Source organism: Orcinus orca, chromosome 7 (assembly GCF_937001465.1).
Source record: "Orcinus orca chromosome 7, mOrcOrc1.1, whole genome shotgun sequence".
Taxonomy (NCBI): domain Eukaryota; kingdom Metazoa; phylum Chordata; class Mammalia; order Artiodactyla; family Delphinidae; genus Orcinus; species Orcinus orca.
In genome coordinates this window covers 44,874,461-44,891,280 of record NC_064565.1, presented here as the reverse complement: position 1 = coordinate 44,891,280, position 16,820 = coordinate 44,874,461, and the positions used below count along the sequence as shown (strand labels likewise).

Below are 16,820 nucleotides of genomic sequence, written 5' to 3'. Positions count from 1 at the left end.
CTGTGAGAAATGAACATCTTGGAAGTTAAGTGAAATCAAATAGATGGATATAAATGAAAGTCATAGATGATAAAATTAAGAAAATCTCCAAGAAAATAGAGAAAAGATACAAAGAGATAAATAAAAGAGGAAATGAGAATATTAGAAAATCATTCCAAGAGTTCTGACATCCAAATAATGAAAATTCCAGAAAGGAGGACAGAGGAAGATGGAAGGGAGTAAATAAAGGAAAAAAAACTTAAGAAAATTTTCCTGATGGGCATGAGTTTCCAGATTGAAAGCACATGGCAAAAGATTAAAATGGATGCACACTTAGGCAGAAATTTTGAAATTTTAGAACACCAGGGAAGATTAGAATATCCTATAAGTTTTAAGGGGAGAAATCAGTTTCACACAAGGGATTAAAACTTAATAGCATCAGACATCTCAATAGCAACACTGGAAACTAGGAGAAAAAGGAACAATGTTGCTGAAATTCAGAAGGAACGCCATTTCTACACTAGTCCAGACTCTTAATATTAATTATTAGGGAAGAATTAATTTATTTAAAGAAATCAAGGTTTCAAAAAGTTTACTACCAGGTTTTTTTTTCCCCCTGAGAAACTCCTGGAAAATGTGCTTTATCAAAACCAAGGATTAGGGACTTCCCTGGTGGTCCAATGGTTAAGACTCCACGCTACCACTGTAGAGGGCACGGGTTCGATCCCTGGTAGTGAACTAACATCCCACATGCCGTGCAGCATGGCCAAAAAAACAAAAAAAAGAAAAAGGAAAACCAAGGAGTAAACCAAGAAAACTGCATATTTACCATGAAACAGGGTTTCTATACCTAGAAAGAGGTGAATGGAATCCCCATGATGATGATAAAAGGAGATCCCAAGACAACAGCTATAAATTGAGAGAAATTTACAAAATTGAGCAGATCAGGATGCTTTGGTAGGGATTTCGTCAAGAATAGAAAACTGTTCCAATATTTCATGTGTTTGAAGAATTAACAGGAAAGTATTTATAATCGGAAAGGACGCTGTGGCTAAATTAGCGATAAGTACATGTATAAATAAGCAAAGAAAAAATGACTATCAACTCTAGGGAGGAAAAGGCTGTAAGGGTGAGTAAAATGATCAAAACATATGGGCTCAAATGCAGTAGAACTTAAAACACTGATAATTAATCTAATTAAAAATATGAAAACCATATAACAATATTGGGAATTTAGGGTAGGGTGTATGTAGTAGAGGTATGGTGGGCAGCAAGTTTTAGAAATAGAACCAGATCTTCATCTACCACAGTGTAAAGTAAACAGAAAATGCCCCCAAATGGAAAATCCAGAAGAAGTAATTGCATATCAGTAGAACCACCAAAGAGCGCAGAGACTACTCAGGTTTGTGGATTCTCTAAACAACCTGTCTGAGAATCAGTTTCTTCAAGTGTAAAATGGGGATAATCTCTACCATGTAGAGCTGTTGTGAAGATCCAAATACTATGTGCAAATCAGCATGCAAGTGATTGACTCGTGGAGCTGGGAAAGGATAAGCAAGAGTTATATTGGATACTGATCTTAGTAAGCAATGAGAAGAGATAATGGACCCTACCATATCTTTTGTTCATTGATCCTACACAGCCTGAATATTCAGAAACAGCCATGATTTGAAGAAAACTTTTCAGGTAAAAAAAATCATGATTTGGAAAAAAATTCTACTGGATGAGGAGGATCATCCTTTTTGAACTCCTCTAGGTCAGAAGCTACGGGAACTTGGCTTTGCAGATTAATTCTGTGAGGTGTCAGAGAGTTGGACATATGACATATTGAACTCATCTGATCTAAAATTAGGAAAACACTTTTTCTTTGAAACACTGTCAGAAAAAGTAACTGAGCGCTTTTCTAAAAGGTGATTTGATATTTAAACAAAATCAGGAAAACAGTGTATTTGTCTGCTTTACTTACTGTGGCTTTTGAGACTCAGGTTCAGCAAAGGGTAAGATGGTCATGAAGCTTCCTCCAAGAAATGCAGGTCTCAAATAATCTGTATTATTAAATTCAGGTTCCATATTGCTGAAGCATCTCACCAGTAAGGAGCCAAAATAAAAGTAACCCTCAAGGAATGACTTATAATGATTTAAGTTTTCAATCATTTAATCATTGATTTTTAGGAGTTAAAAGTCTTATGATAAACCAAATCAAGTAATGTGAGTAATTAACTCTTGGGAAGTAGAAAAATGATGAGCACGCTACAGAAATTTAACCCAATCCTATTTTGAAAGTTTAATACAGTTTTTATAAAACTGAACTTGCAGTATTGATTACATAAGTTTCTGCTTTTGTAACCTAAATGACCTTGTACATTTAAATAATAATAAAATGCATGCTGGGCAATGCAATTAGTTTGATGCTAATCTGAATATGTACAACAGAACTCAAGCACATACTCGGAATAGAGCTCACAGATGTGCTGTGCAGTCACACTGAACTCTCTTCATGGTATGAAATGGTAGAAACTTTCATTCAAATAGAATGTAAGCCACCTTCCCCAGAATCTCACTTTTCCTCCCAGAGAAATCATCCATTATGGTTCCATTCTATTTCCACAAAGTGGCTCTTGAGTACTGAGACACCTAAATATTTTTCAGAATATTTAATGCCATATATGGATGAATTTAAAACAGCATAAGAATTTCTTCAGAAATAATCAATAATAAAATATCCTTATTTTTAGTTTAATATATATTTACAAAAGCATATTCACATATTTATGAGGATATTTAAATTGAAAATAGGCATTATCAAAATAATTGTGTTTTTTTAATTTACATCATTTTGATAAACAGAATGAAATATTTTACCATGACAGGAGCTATACCATGAAAATCCCATTAAAAGGGACTAGTTTCTAGTTAAGTTGAATTATTCAGTTCAATGAACACATTAGATTTTGCTTTTTTTTTTTTTTTCAGTCACCACACTGGTGGGCTGAAAATTATCTTGACTTAAGTTGACTTTTACTCCCTTTGATGTGAGCTCTTACAAATTCCTGAAATGGAAACACCAGAGGTTTATTTTTTATTCAGTCAATAAAATGCATAACTTTTCACTGCTAGGAAAACATGTCATGTACAGATTGAACAAATGTTACAGGAAATCACTTTGATGAGAAGTCCTACAGGCTAAAATATATGAAACTGAGATGACTTTGCTTGGAATGACCAGTGTCAAAAAAATCAGCAAAATGAGAAGAAAAAGCAATTCTTTATTTTTATCCAAATATATCAGACTTCATAATTTAGTTTCAACAAAAACGTAGAGTCACCATATATCATCCAAACCAGGACATTATAAGAGTGAAAGGGAGTATTAGTAATAATTACACAGGTACAACAGATATAAACTGGAACTCTCCTGGGTAAACCGGGACCTATGATCAACTTAGCAATAGGGGTTAAACTGCAATTACATGCAGAAATCATACCTTTCCCATACATATGTGGGAAAGTTAAAGGAACAGCATTCACTAAGAAAAATTTGACAACAGTGGTTCTTTCTCATCATTCAGGTCTTTGTTCAAAGATCACCCCCTCCCTAAGCCAGTCACCTCTTCTAAAATAATCAATTCTTATTTCACCCAGTCATTTTCCATCACGTTACCGTTCTCCTTCCCTTAACTGATATTTTGACTCTGAAATTGTGTCATTTGTTTTTTGTCTCCCCTCCCCCCACTCCTACTGATATGCAGTGTTTGAATGGGCAGTGACCTCCTCTGACTTAGTCATATCCAAATCTACAGGAGCTAAAAATGCCTAGAACATTAAAGACATGCAAAAATTTTGTTGAATGAATGAATGAATATATTTGGAGAGTTTATTTTTGGTCTTATAATCCTCTTGGTGCCAAAAACAAATTAAAATGACTCTCTAAATTAAATTATGGCTCTGTTTAGTTTTAAGTGGTTGGACTAAATGATCTGTGCAGTCTCTTCCACTGATAATAAATATACTGTGACCCCTGGGTCCCCTTCTCTCTCTGCTACTATTTCATTTCCTATATCCAGTAAATAAGAAAGTTTGGGGGTAAGGGTTAGGGCAACCAGCTCTATTCACAGTGGTTGGATGCTCAAGGTTGATCATTTTGCCAGTAACAATTCCCTGGTATATGTTTGCACCTGCAGAATTTGGTTGATACAGAGGTAGCCAGAAGGTATTATTGTAGTCAATGATAGAATTGTTGATGTAATAATTTTCCAATACGAAAATCATCACAGGATTGCTAAAAACAATGGGAAATGGTGGGAGCCCAAACCAGCTATTAAGGATTTACAATTTATAAGGAGAAGTAGATTAATTCTGGACAGACTTAGATTGCAATACCCCAAAAAGCTTTATAGGAAAATCCATGATATTCTGACAAGAAGCACTTGTAAATTTTCATTAAAATCTCTGCATTTCAAATCTTTATTTTTCATGTGTTCTTCTGAGGAACAGTTTTGATTCCTACTAATGAGTCATAAATATCAAACCTTTGGGTTCAAAAAATAGTACTGCTAAAATTATTTTGGTGGGCCAGAGATCCAAGACACCAATAAATTGAGTGTTTACCGAAACAAAACAAAACAAAAAACTCACATGGGTAAAATATCTTCAAGTTATCTGATTTTAAATTCTCTCAGGTATATACAAAACATTCCTTCGGAATTGAGTGACAGGCAAGGGATGAAATAGGTTCCCCAGGTGAGGAAAAGAGTCTGTCCTGCTATAACAAGTGCCACAAACAGGAGAATGGCATAAAAAGAGACTCAATGAGACATACAGATTTTACACATAAAGACCTATCATCTGTTTCATTGTATTGTTTTATCTCCTCAAAGATAAATTACTGATTTTTAAAATGACAAAAGTTTGAGAAAAAGAGTGAAAATGTTACCAATTGACTCAGTTTGAAACAGGGACCATTAATTATGTAATTTCACACAGATTCCAATATATTCAATATAACTTCGCTACTGACTATTACAGTGATTCAACATTTGTTCAGAGCTCATATTTGTATTAGATCGTACGTAAAAGAGATTTCCAGACTTTAATCAGTCCAGGAAAGGACCAACTCTCAAAATGGCAATATTTATTTTTTCCCAGTACTAGCAACTTTTAAAAATCATAAGAAATTGTCAGCGTATTAGTATGCTTCAAAATTTACAAGTTAAACATATAATGGTTATATTTTTGCAGGGCCATAAGTAGCACAGACTTGTGTGACTCCCTCGTATAAAGAACAACTGAAAACCTTCCAGGACCTTAAACAGCAGAAAACATTAAATCAGATTTTAAAATGACAAATAATTTAAGGCTAAAATATTTGGTATTAATAATTAATGCCAGAAGCCTTCCTAGCCTAATAAAGTAAACATGCACAAGAACTACAACTTTGAACAAAACATCACAATTTTATCAGATATATGTATGTACGTGTGTGTGTATGTGTATGTATATATATGTACATATATGTGTGTGTATATATAAAACTATGTGTACACACACACACACATATATATATATAGTTTTATCACCCTGAAAGCTATCAATTCATGTTTGGCTTAATACGTATGTTAGAAATGTTGTGCAGGGTACTACCCCTTTAAATATATATATATACATTTTCCATAATATACAATATAAATATACCATATATAAATCATGCCATAAAACTAAATGTAAAATTTGCACATTATTGCATGCTTGATGTGATAATACATGCCCGTTAATAAGAACTTCCTTCTGATGTCCTCCCTTCACAACTTTATCTTTTGCACATTAGCAATACTTGAAAAGGAAGGTTCTCAAATATGTATATATGACTGGGGGAAAAAATGTACCTTTCAGATTCCTTAAAGAGGATTACCTCATCAGCCAAATATTGGACTATTACCAAATCAAACAGTAAATAATGCCTGAAGGGGTGTTTGGTTATGTGAATCTATCAGAGTTCATTTTTCTTAGTTTTGCCGGAAGATTCCCTTCCATCCTGGCTGCTCCTCCGGCCATCTTTTGAAGCTTTGGTGGCAAATCAGCCACTGACTGGCTCATGGGATCAGACAACATTTTGGTGGTTTTAGATACCAGTTTTTCTTCTGAGTTGCCAGGTACTGAACTTATTCGTTGAAGTTTCATGGGCAAATCACCCAAGCTGTAGGCTTTTTCAGAAGTTGTAGAACTCATTCTCAAGAGTTTTTTGGGAAAGTCTTCTCTTCCAGTAATTTTCTGCAGCTTAGATGGAAGTTTGGTACTAATGTCGTCTAGTCCATCTAAGCATTCCACAGAATTATGTCTTTCTTTGCTGTTAGTTATGGCTGGTGCTATTAAAGGGGACGACATAAGAAGCATTTCCTCCTGTTCTTTCACACTGTAAGGTGGCGTGGGGACTTCAAATGTTGCATGGAACTGGGAGTAATCAACTTTAAAGAATCCTTCTTCTAAGGAAATTACAGGGAAAAAACGGTGGCCCCAAAGAACTTCATCTTCAGTGTATGATGTTCGAGCTTGACAAGTCATCCCTGAAAGCAAAAAGGAAGTCCTTGATAAATTATGCATAGTAGAAGCACATGTTAAGGCATTTTGAACTAAGGAATTCATTTTGCTTGTTAACTTAAGAAGGATACTTAACTGCGTATCACTTTCCTCTTCTGTAGAGGAAAATATAAAAAGCAACACCTGTCTTACAGTACTGCTGTGAGCATGAAATAAAATTACACGTACAGAAATGTAAAACGAGCCAAAATAGTTGGCTTTTATAAATGAAAGCAAAGATAACCATCCCAAGTATTTGTTAAATGAATAAAAGTTGAAAATATTTCTATGTTGTATAATGTAAAGTCATTGTAGAGATTCCCTTCTTCTGGACCTTTAGGGCCAGAATGAACTTTTGTTCAAGTTTCAGAAATCCTATGCTAAAATCAGTAATCTGGGCCACTGTGATGTTGCAAGTTCTGTTCCTGCTATACAAATTTCTGAAACTGGATGCTGGATATAAGATGTGAAATGCTGCCATTTATATATTATGTTCCTTGGATATCATTTATCTTATGCTACTCTGATTAACTCAATTCTGTTCTCATTAATCATATGTTAAGACTAAGTTACGCTTAAATCAGTCAGCCTCTGAATATTCCTTTGACTGGAAATATATGAATAAATTAAAGCCATATATTACCTTTCAGTTTTATATTAGTCAAAAGGTACAATTTTCTATAAGTTGCAAAAGTCATTACTGTCCTCTACCTTTACTATCAGACATCTGTTAAAGGTTATTAAAGTGTAAAATAATAGATGAATTTAAAAAATGCATCTTTCCAATAGTTAAGTATAATTTAAACAAGTAATGACAGTCTTTCTTCTTTCATCTCTATTCTCCCTTTGTCACTTTATAAATAATTTCTACTGTGTTTAAGCCTGGTATAGTTTGGATACAGAGATATTCTGTATTTTTTCCTCTGACTAGCAATCACACATGCAATAAATTAAATCCTTCACTGAATCATTCCAAAATCTTACCTTATAATTATTATCAGTTCTATATTACCAGGGAATCAGTTGTTATGATATATATATTGTCTTTTTCCAGACAGCTTTTAAAGAAATTTATGTAGAAAATAAATGCCCATCTCAGGCACTATGTTAGGTGCTCTCTCTCCATATTATTTCTAATCATCAATACCATCTTGATAAGAAAATATTTTTATGTCTGTTTTAAAGACAAAGAGCATAATGCTCAGAGAGTTTAAATCTCTTGCCCTTCCTGACACACAGATCTAGGAAGTTGTAGAGAAAAGTTGGTATTATTCTAACTTCTGTTTTTGTTGTTGTTTTTACTTTGCCATGATGTCTCTATTATTTTAGTTGGGAACCTGATTCTAAACAACTTATCAATCTCACTGTCATGGTGGAAATCTGACAGCGACCCAATACTAGTCTTCATAATCATTATCATATCAGGAGTAGCACCCAGAAATATTTATATGTGAAGATAACAAAATTAGACTAAAAAGTGATTTGTACATTTTATAGACATGCACACAGTATCATTCTGTATTTTCAAACAGATTTCTAGTTTCTGACAATATTTCATGAGAAAAAATTATAGAACATCACTTATTTAGAGAAGATAAAAAGTATATTTCCCAATATATTTACTTGGTTTTATTTTGAGATGTTTAAATATTAAGCAAACTACCTGGAATAAAGAACAAATATTGATGTTTTTATCCATTAGTATATGAAACAATAAAATGAGTAAGTACCCTTTATTGTTTAATTGAATAAGTACCCTTTAATTTCTCTCCAAGAGCAATCACTCTCATGAATTCCTTATGTATACTTGCCAGTTCAGGGTATTAATTTATATAAATTTATGAAAAAGGATCACTATAAATGCATGTATATATTAAGAACTGAAGTAAATTAACACTATGAACTTTGTTCAATTATTTCTAACAACAGTAGATTACATATTGAAACAAAATTTGATTCCTATCACATTCTTAGCCCATATTTAGTGACTTTTTTCTTTACATTAAGAAAGGACTATGAAATTAAAAATAAAAATTCTGTCCCCATTATTTATCATTATAATGTACTGTGTTGCTGATCCCCAATGCCTACCCTGAGCTGTTTCATATGTAGTTATCAGAAGTCATAGAGAAGAACTAGAGAACCTTAAATGAAGGGAAAAAAATGGGGGAAATAAAATCTTGTAAAATTTTTACTTTGAGGAAACAGGATATTGATAATTAAGGTACTATGACATCTACAATGGAAACAGGTATTTCAAATGTTTGTTCATGTAAAAATACCTGTAAGCATTATTACTAAAATGCCAGTGGATAATTCTGACTGAAAAGGAAGGTAGGGATTTTATTCTACTATATGAAATTGACTTTACTTCCTTTCATAGCAAACTAATACTGGTGAGGCAACATTTTTATATAATTGAAAAATATATAAATTAGGCTTCCTATTACACTACTAAACAGCTTGTAAAAATCACTTAAAGCTCTCTGAGCCTCAGTTTACTCTTCTACATAGTAAGGATAACAATATCCTCTTACAAAGCTGTTGAGAGTTTGAGATAAGTGAAGTGTACAAAACAGTGTTTGGTATCAGGCAATGCTTCATCATAACTGCTTTTCTTTTTATCATTCTGTGGGTGATCATTTGCATTTCCTGTTTTCCCTGGAAATTAGTGATAATGCATTCATATAAGCGGAGAATTTTGACATATTAGTAATTTGTCCCATATTAGTAATATAGGATATTAAACTTAAAAATTGCTAGGTATCACATAGCAATTTTCTTTTGAAATGGTCAACTAAACATTCAAAATATTTCAAAACTACAGAAGAAGATACATTACTCATCTTCTCAATTTTTAGGGTTTCTCAACATTTTCCACCTAATTATCTAGAATAGCTGGGAAGACTAAGTATGGAAACTTGGGGTGTATTAAAAAGGCCTTGGCAAGGTGAGTGACTACAGTCTGCTATAATACTTTGGTAATGAAGAACATTTGCCAGCACTTTAACCTTTGTTTGTTCTTCTACTGTTCCTTTTACACTTTCATTAAAAGTAGGTAGACAACTATCAGAGATTTCCAATTCAACAACATCATCGTTTTAAAATCTGATTTCACCTCAGAATGTTAATGTGCAATCAACATATGGATAATGATATGGAAACATTATTAATTGTATAACAGGAAGATCTCTATGATGGTCAATCTGCAGTTTAGACAATGTGCTAAAATAAGATGTAATTGAGAAACTACTTCTTTTTACAAGTTATCCCAAAAAAGTAACACCCAAAATGGTGTTGAAAATATAGAATACAGACTTCAATTGAGAAGATTTAAAGTAAATATAATTGTTTTCTAAGAACATGAATATATTACAGTATTCTTCTTTCTAGAATGCTTTATCTTATGATACTACTTACTCTAAGCCAAATTATTTAAAATAATCCATGCTTAGATTCATAATTACAAATGCCATTTGAATCAAAATAAATGCAGGTAAAAAGATACTATATGATTGCACCTCCTAACTGGCAATGTGACTGTTTGCATGTTTTAACCAGATTCCAGGCTTGAACAAATGTGATGAAAATCAACACGAGCTCATCTCTGTGGGAACTGGCAAAGCAACAGATGCTGCTTTAACTGGAAATAGCTGGGACTTTTGAATCCTTAGATGAAAAACATTTTGCGAAAAAATGACTTATCCTGTGCCTTGATTCATGGACAAAGAAACTATATGTTGTTGTTTAATTTATTCCAAAGTAGTGTTTCAATTTAAAATGATAGAGGCAATGTAGTCTAATCTCTTTATTTTTGACTTTTCTCTTTCCTGATTCTGCCTTTACATCGTTAAGTTCATCTCCCTAACTTAATTGAACATTAATTCAAATAAGAAGTATGAAAGCTTTTTGAGTGAAAATGGCAAACTGAATTGTTATTTTGACAAGTCCTTAATTAAACTTTCAGAATACCTCTAACTCAGTTGTTTTCTATTGTTTCTTCTGAACAGAGATGGTGCATATGTCACCTACGTGAGATGAGCACAAGATGGTTAAATGCAGTATAACTACAGGCCAAGGGGAATGTCTGGATGCTGCGACACAGAAAATACCAAGCAATCGATAACTTCTGCACAGCAGAGGCTTTATCTAAAGCTTACTCAGTATGGAAGTTGCTGAGGGCGTGTGGGGGGGTGGGAAGTTCTCCAATCACATGGTGGCTGTAGCTGCACTTTATCATGTGTGCACTAAACAAAAAGGAAAATAAAAGCAAATCTCCTTCAAACGAGCCGTGTTGTAATAAGAATAATAGGTAACATCACTATAGGGCTTACTATGTGCCAACTATCTTTCTAAGCACTTTTTGGAATCTTCACAACTGTCTGAGGAAGGCATGTGAACCCCAGCTCCACCACTAATTAATACATGATCTTTAAAAAAACTACCAAATCTCTTAATCCTCAATTTCATCATCTGTAAAATTAAGGACCCCCCCCTACTGATTTCACCTGAATATTCTGAGAATTAAGTGAAATTATTTAATAGATATATATACAATTAAGTTATATATGTAACTTACATATGTAATTTATATATATATATATATATATATATATATATATATACACATTGCTTGTACAATAAAAATTGGTCATTTTCATCCATAAGTCCCTAAATACAGGCTACATAACTCTACAAATTTCATTTATACACATACGTACACACAACTGAAATATTTAGCCAAGTAATAATATCTTAAATCTGTCCCCTTTGTCTATTTTTTTCTTTGAATTGGCAGTGGTCTTTATAACTGAATTGACTACTAGCTTAACATGCACAGCATGGGCTATATCACAAAGTAATTTCCTAGTCCACCCTATGCACTGCTCTGAGGATTATTGAATAAGATCTGTAGCTGTGACTTCCCTAAAGCACTTCCAAAATTTCACCCATCCCCCTAGATGTAATAACTGTAAGGCTCACTTGGCATTCTCTGCATGCTCTCTATTGTGTTGCACTGAGCTGAACCCAAATTTAAACTATAAACTTTTTGAGGAAGCACATGATGTTTGGGACTTTTTTATCTTGTTTACAAAATACAAAGACCCCATGTACACTGCTGTTCAATAATACTAAGGTCATGGCACCAGGCTCTTCTGGGATATTGGTTGAAAAGCTAACTAAGAATACATAAATGGCTACCAGAAACTGCAGTTTTCAAAGAAATGGAATCTCTTCACTTTCAAAGTTCAACATATTTTGCTCAGACAGACTTTTAGTGAGGAGTAGAAGTTTCTGGCATACATTCAACCCAATATTATCCTCTATTATTTACAAGCATTTGGTCTTACAATGTGTTCTCAGACATCAGTTTGCTATTATTCCCTAAGCTAGGTCAAAGAAATCTAAAAAACTAAAAATAAAAACAAGAAGAAAAAGCCAATTATATTTGTTAGAAAATAGTTTAAAAAAAGAAAATAAAGTGTCAATAAGAAATTTAGCAATAAATGTTTCAAATGTACTACTTTAGGTTACTAAGTTCCCAGAAGAACAAAAGAAAAGAAAATAGACTTTTAACCATGACCAACAGAACAAAATGTTAGATTCCCAGAAAGGACTATAAGTGCAGGTGCTAAGGGTCAATGGCAGATGGACAATATGACAGGGAATTCATTATCATACTGCTGAAAATATATTTAAGAGAATCAAGGTAATATTAAGCAAAAGAACATGGGTTTTGAATATAAATGAGATTGTTGCTGTTTTAACCATACATTATTAGTAAGACCTTAGGCATATTATTTCAATGATCTGAACTTTGTTTACTAAAAAATATCAATAGTAATAAGGGATAATAACATATTTATAAGGCTATCATGATTATAAATAATACCTACTTAATGGGTCTACCATATATCTAAAATAATAAAGGTTCAATAAGTGGTAGCTATTATCAATTATTATTATTATTGGGGTTCCAGCTAGTTAAAAGGTCATTTTAGATATATTTCAATTCTTTAGTGATCACTTTCTTTCTTAGAATCAACTCAAGGCAAGTGAAATAATTCTCATCTTGTTAGTTTCTATTAACTTGATATAGACCATGTTGTCTATATTTATCTGGAGTATGAGGAAAGGCCTATATTACACACATAATGAACTGAGTCAATTCTAGCACTGTCAACCTGGCCTGCCCTGCACAAGTGTGACTAACTTTACAGTAGCAACTATTTCCCTCAAAATACAATTAACTTCTCTACTTTGTTGACAAGGCACTATCTTCAGCTCTCCACTCTCACTTCACACAGAAGCATTGCAGAATTTACCCAGCACACTTTCAAATGATTATAACTCCCTTACCCTAACTGTAGAAGTGTTCCACTCTTGCTTATCTTTTCCTCTCTTCCTTCATGGTACCTATTAAAACATACTTTCTTGCATTGACAATGACAGAAACAAAACAAAGTTACCAAAATCCATTCATGCTATTGTTTTCTCCTGTTAAGATATGATTTTTAGCTTCCAAAGCATCTTAATGGTATAGGTATAATGTAACCTAATTACTGTTGGGAAATATCCTACATTATAAAAGATATTTTTCAAAGGGAAAATGTAATAAATTTCTAGCTTAAAAGAAAACAGAACATCTTTCAGAAAACGCTGGAATTTAATCATTTTGGTGAACATTACCCCTAGTCATTGGGAAGAAAAACTTTTGATATATTATCTGAAGCAATACCACTTGTCAACTTTAAAAAAATATTGCACACAAATTACAGCAATTAAATGCTTAGATTAATCCATTTTAAAAGATATTCTTGGGCTTCCCTGGTGGCGCAGTGGTTGAGAGTCCGCCTGCTGACGTGGGGGACACTGGTTCGTGCTCCGGTCTGGGAGGATCCCACATGCCGCAGAGCGGCTGGGCCCGTAAGCCATGGCCACTGAGCCTGTGCGTCCGGAGCCTGTGCTCCGCAACGGGAGAGGTCACAACAGTGAGAGGCCCATGTACCGCAAAAAAAAAAAAAAAAAAGATATTCTTAAAACTTTGCTTTAAAATGTCACTCAGAACCACTTTCTATAATGTATGGGACTCAATTGTTTGTGTTCCCTTAAAATTCCTAGGTTGAATTTTCACCCTAAACTCTAATGTGATGATATTAGGCGGTGGGGCTTAGTAACTTTTGAATATGTGATATTTAAACTAAATAAATAAAATTTAGTCAAGAAATAAAAAACAAACCCCACAGTTACTAGCATGTCTTCCTAGTTCCTTCAAAATCTAGCTCTAAGTTACCACTATAGTTTTAGCTCTTTAAAAACCTTAACAACAATAACTACAACACAGCAAAATACATATGCCGGATCCTAAGTGTTTTCTATATGTATTATCATATAATTCTCCCCACCACTCTATGAAGTGTGTACTATTCTTTTTTCATATGACAGACAACGATACTGAGGTATCAGGAGGGGGAAGTAGCTTCTCCAATGTCACATGACAAAGGATGGTACATCCAGAGCCAGTTTTTTTAACCTCTATTCTATTCTGCTCCAATTTTCTTAAATGGATGACTTTCCTATTAGTAAGTACTGTTTTCCATGTATATTACTTGGTTTATGCTATTTCAACTGCTTAAAATGTCCTCTTCCATCTCTCTACCTGTTGACATAATTCCTCATATTCAAAGCTCAGATCAAAGTGTCATTAATTCTATGAAGTCTTTCCCGATTTTTCTATTTTAATTTATTGTCTTTTAAATGTGTCTTATTGTCATGCACGTATGCACAGGCACACACATCAATATTCCCTGACCACAAGGTGTTGTAAATGACATACATAATTGACTTCAATCAGTGATAATACTTAACATTTATTAACATGTTAAACATCTCCTTTCTGCCAGGCACTCTTCTAGGTGCTGAATTACCAGGTGCTATGGCAATGGACTGAAGGATCAACCTCTCGACCTCCATATTTAAACCTAGTCCTGAAAAATGAGTAGTAGTTTACCACATAGTCCACATCCACCATGTGAGAAAAACACATTCTGGGGTGGGGAAAGACTTGTGCACACATCCGGTTGTGTAAGGGCACAACCAGTTGTACTTGAATTTAGGATACAGTTCCTGTTTGTTCATTCATTACGGTTACAGACAAATATCACATTAGAATAAGCTTCTTAGGAGAACTCTTATCCACCTTGGCATCGCTAGTATCCAACATGGTGCCAGGTATTAGATGCTCAATGCTTTCTTGGGGAGAGACAGTAGAAGGAATGGAGGAAGAGGAAAAATGGGAAGGTTAAAATGGCAGTGCAGGAAAAGTCAACTTTTTGAATGAATCAGAGCTCCCATACCCATTAGTAATTTATTCACCACCAGTAGAGATTGTCGCCAACAAAAAAAGAAGGGATATAATTATTAATGAAATAGATATATGTCAATCTTGATTTTTTCTTTGCTTTTAAGGTGATGATCTATTAATTAGTTCAACACATGAACTCAAAAATTGACTTTGAAACATCTATACTAAGAGCTTCTTATTTTAATTAGTAAAGTAGGGAGGGAAGAATATTAAAATATATATAATCACTGTATAGAATATGAATGATTCTTGCACAAAGAAGCAAGACACGCTTGCTAATAATAAATCACACTCAGTGATAACCAGTCTGTTATCCACTGAAACCACTGTTTTCTCCTTACATTTTTTTGAAATTATACACTGACAGATGTACAACCAGATATATTTACTAGAAGTTAGATTTATCTGCATTTAACCGTTAAACCATACGATAATTAAATTACTTGAATATTTTGATACACTTGAATACCTGACCTCTAGTTAAATCTAAAGTTTTGAGGAAACTATCCCTTATGCAACTATAACTGATCACCTTAGAAAATGGAGCAAATTCATTTTTACCTGACAACTGAAAACTTATTTTCCCCTTAATTCATGAGACTGACTTTTTATATAGGTTGCTATATCATTTTCAATCACAAACTATATCTATTTCTTTAACATCTTCTTTGGCAGAAATTCAAATACATTTTGTCTGCTTGCAGGCTTAGAACAGAGCCTGAATAAATATTTGCAATTCAGCAGTTGTTCTGGTTCTATGCTTTTCAGTAAAAAGTCAGAGAATTTTGCTTGTAATTTTGCTGTTACGTTATTTACAAAGACTAAATGAAAAATAAAGTCCCTATAATTTTATGGGAACTATTACTGAGTGGCTTTTATTTTAGGTATGAAAAATGCCATATCACAGTAATAATCACAAAATATATGACATTTTAGCACATGTATTTTAAAGGAAAATGATTGGGTTGAACATGTATGTACAAGTCTTCTGAAAGAATTAATTTTTCTGCCATGAAATAAACAGATATTTCAAAGTCAAAATATTAAAAGTTTCAAAACAATGAGATATCACCTCACACAGGTCAGAATGGTCATCATCACAAAATCTACAAACAATAAATGCTGGAGAGGGTGTGGAGAAAAGGGAACACTCTTGCACTGTTGTTGGGAATGTAAATTGGTACAACCACTATGGAGATGAGTATGGAGGTTCCTTAAAAAACTAAAAATAGAGCTATCATATGACCCAGCAATCCCACTCCTAGGCATATATCTGGAGAAAAACATAATTCAAAAAGATTCATGGACCCCAATGTTCACTGCAGCACTGTTTACAACAGCTAGGACATGGAAGCAACCTAAATGTCCATCGACAAAGGAATGGATAAAGAAGATGTGGTACATATATACAATGGCACATTACTCAGCCATAGAAAGGAACAAAATAGTTTCTCATTTGCGAGACATGGATGGACCTAGAGACTGTCATACAGCATGAAGTAAGTCAGAAAGAGAAAAACAAATATCGTATAATATCGCTTATAAGTGGAATCTAGAAAAATGGTACAGATGAACTTACTGTCAAAGCAGAAATAGAGTCACAGTTGTAGAGAACAAACATAAGGATACCAGTGGGGGAAGTAGCAGGGGAGGATGAACTGGGAGATTAGGATTGACATATATATACTACTATGTATAAAATAGATAACTAATGAGAACCTACTATTTAGCACAGGGAACCCCAACTCAGTGATCTGTTGTGACCTAAATGGGAAGGAAATCTAAAAAAGAGTGGATATATGTATACATAGAACTGATTCACTTTACTGTATGGTAGAAACTAACACAACATTGTAAAGCAACTATACTCTAATAAAAATGAAAACAAACAAAAAATGTTTCC

At 33.5% G+C, this 16,820-nt stretch overlaps 1 protein-coding gene across 2 annotated transcripts in view; it reads right to left on the bottom strand.

Annotated features, from left to right (window-relative positions):
- Positions 1 to 2,928: 2,928 nt before the first annotated feature.
- Positions 2,929 to 16,820, bottom strand: part of KCNJ3 (potassium inwardly rectifying channel subfamily J member 3) — a 159,666-nt gene continuing 145,774 nt past the window's right edge. For both annotated transcript variants that reach the window (XM_004276799.3, XM_004276800.3), the window contains one exon: positions 2,929 to 6,539. In XM_004276799.3, coding sequence (XP_004276847.1) covers positions 5,953 to 6,539 — 587 coding nt within the window. In that variant the 3' untranslated portion in view covers positions 2,929 to 5,952. The remainder of the gene's footprint in view (positions 6,540 to 16,820) is intronic.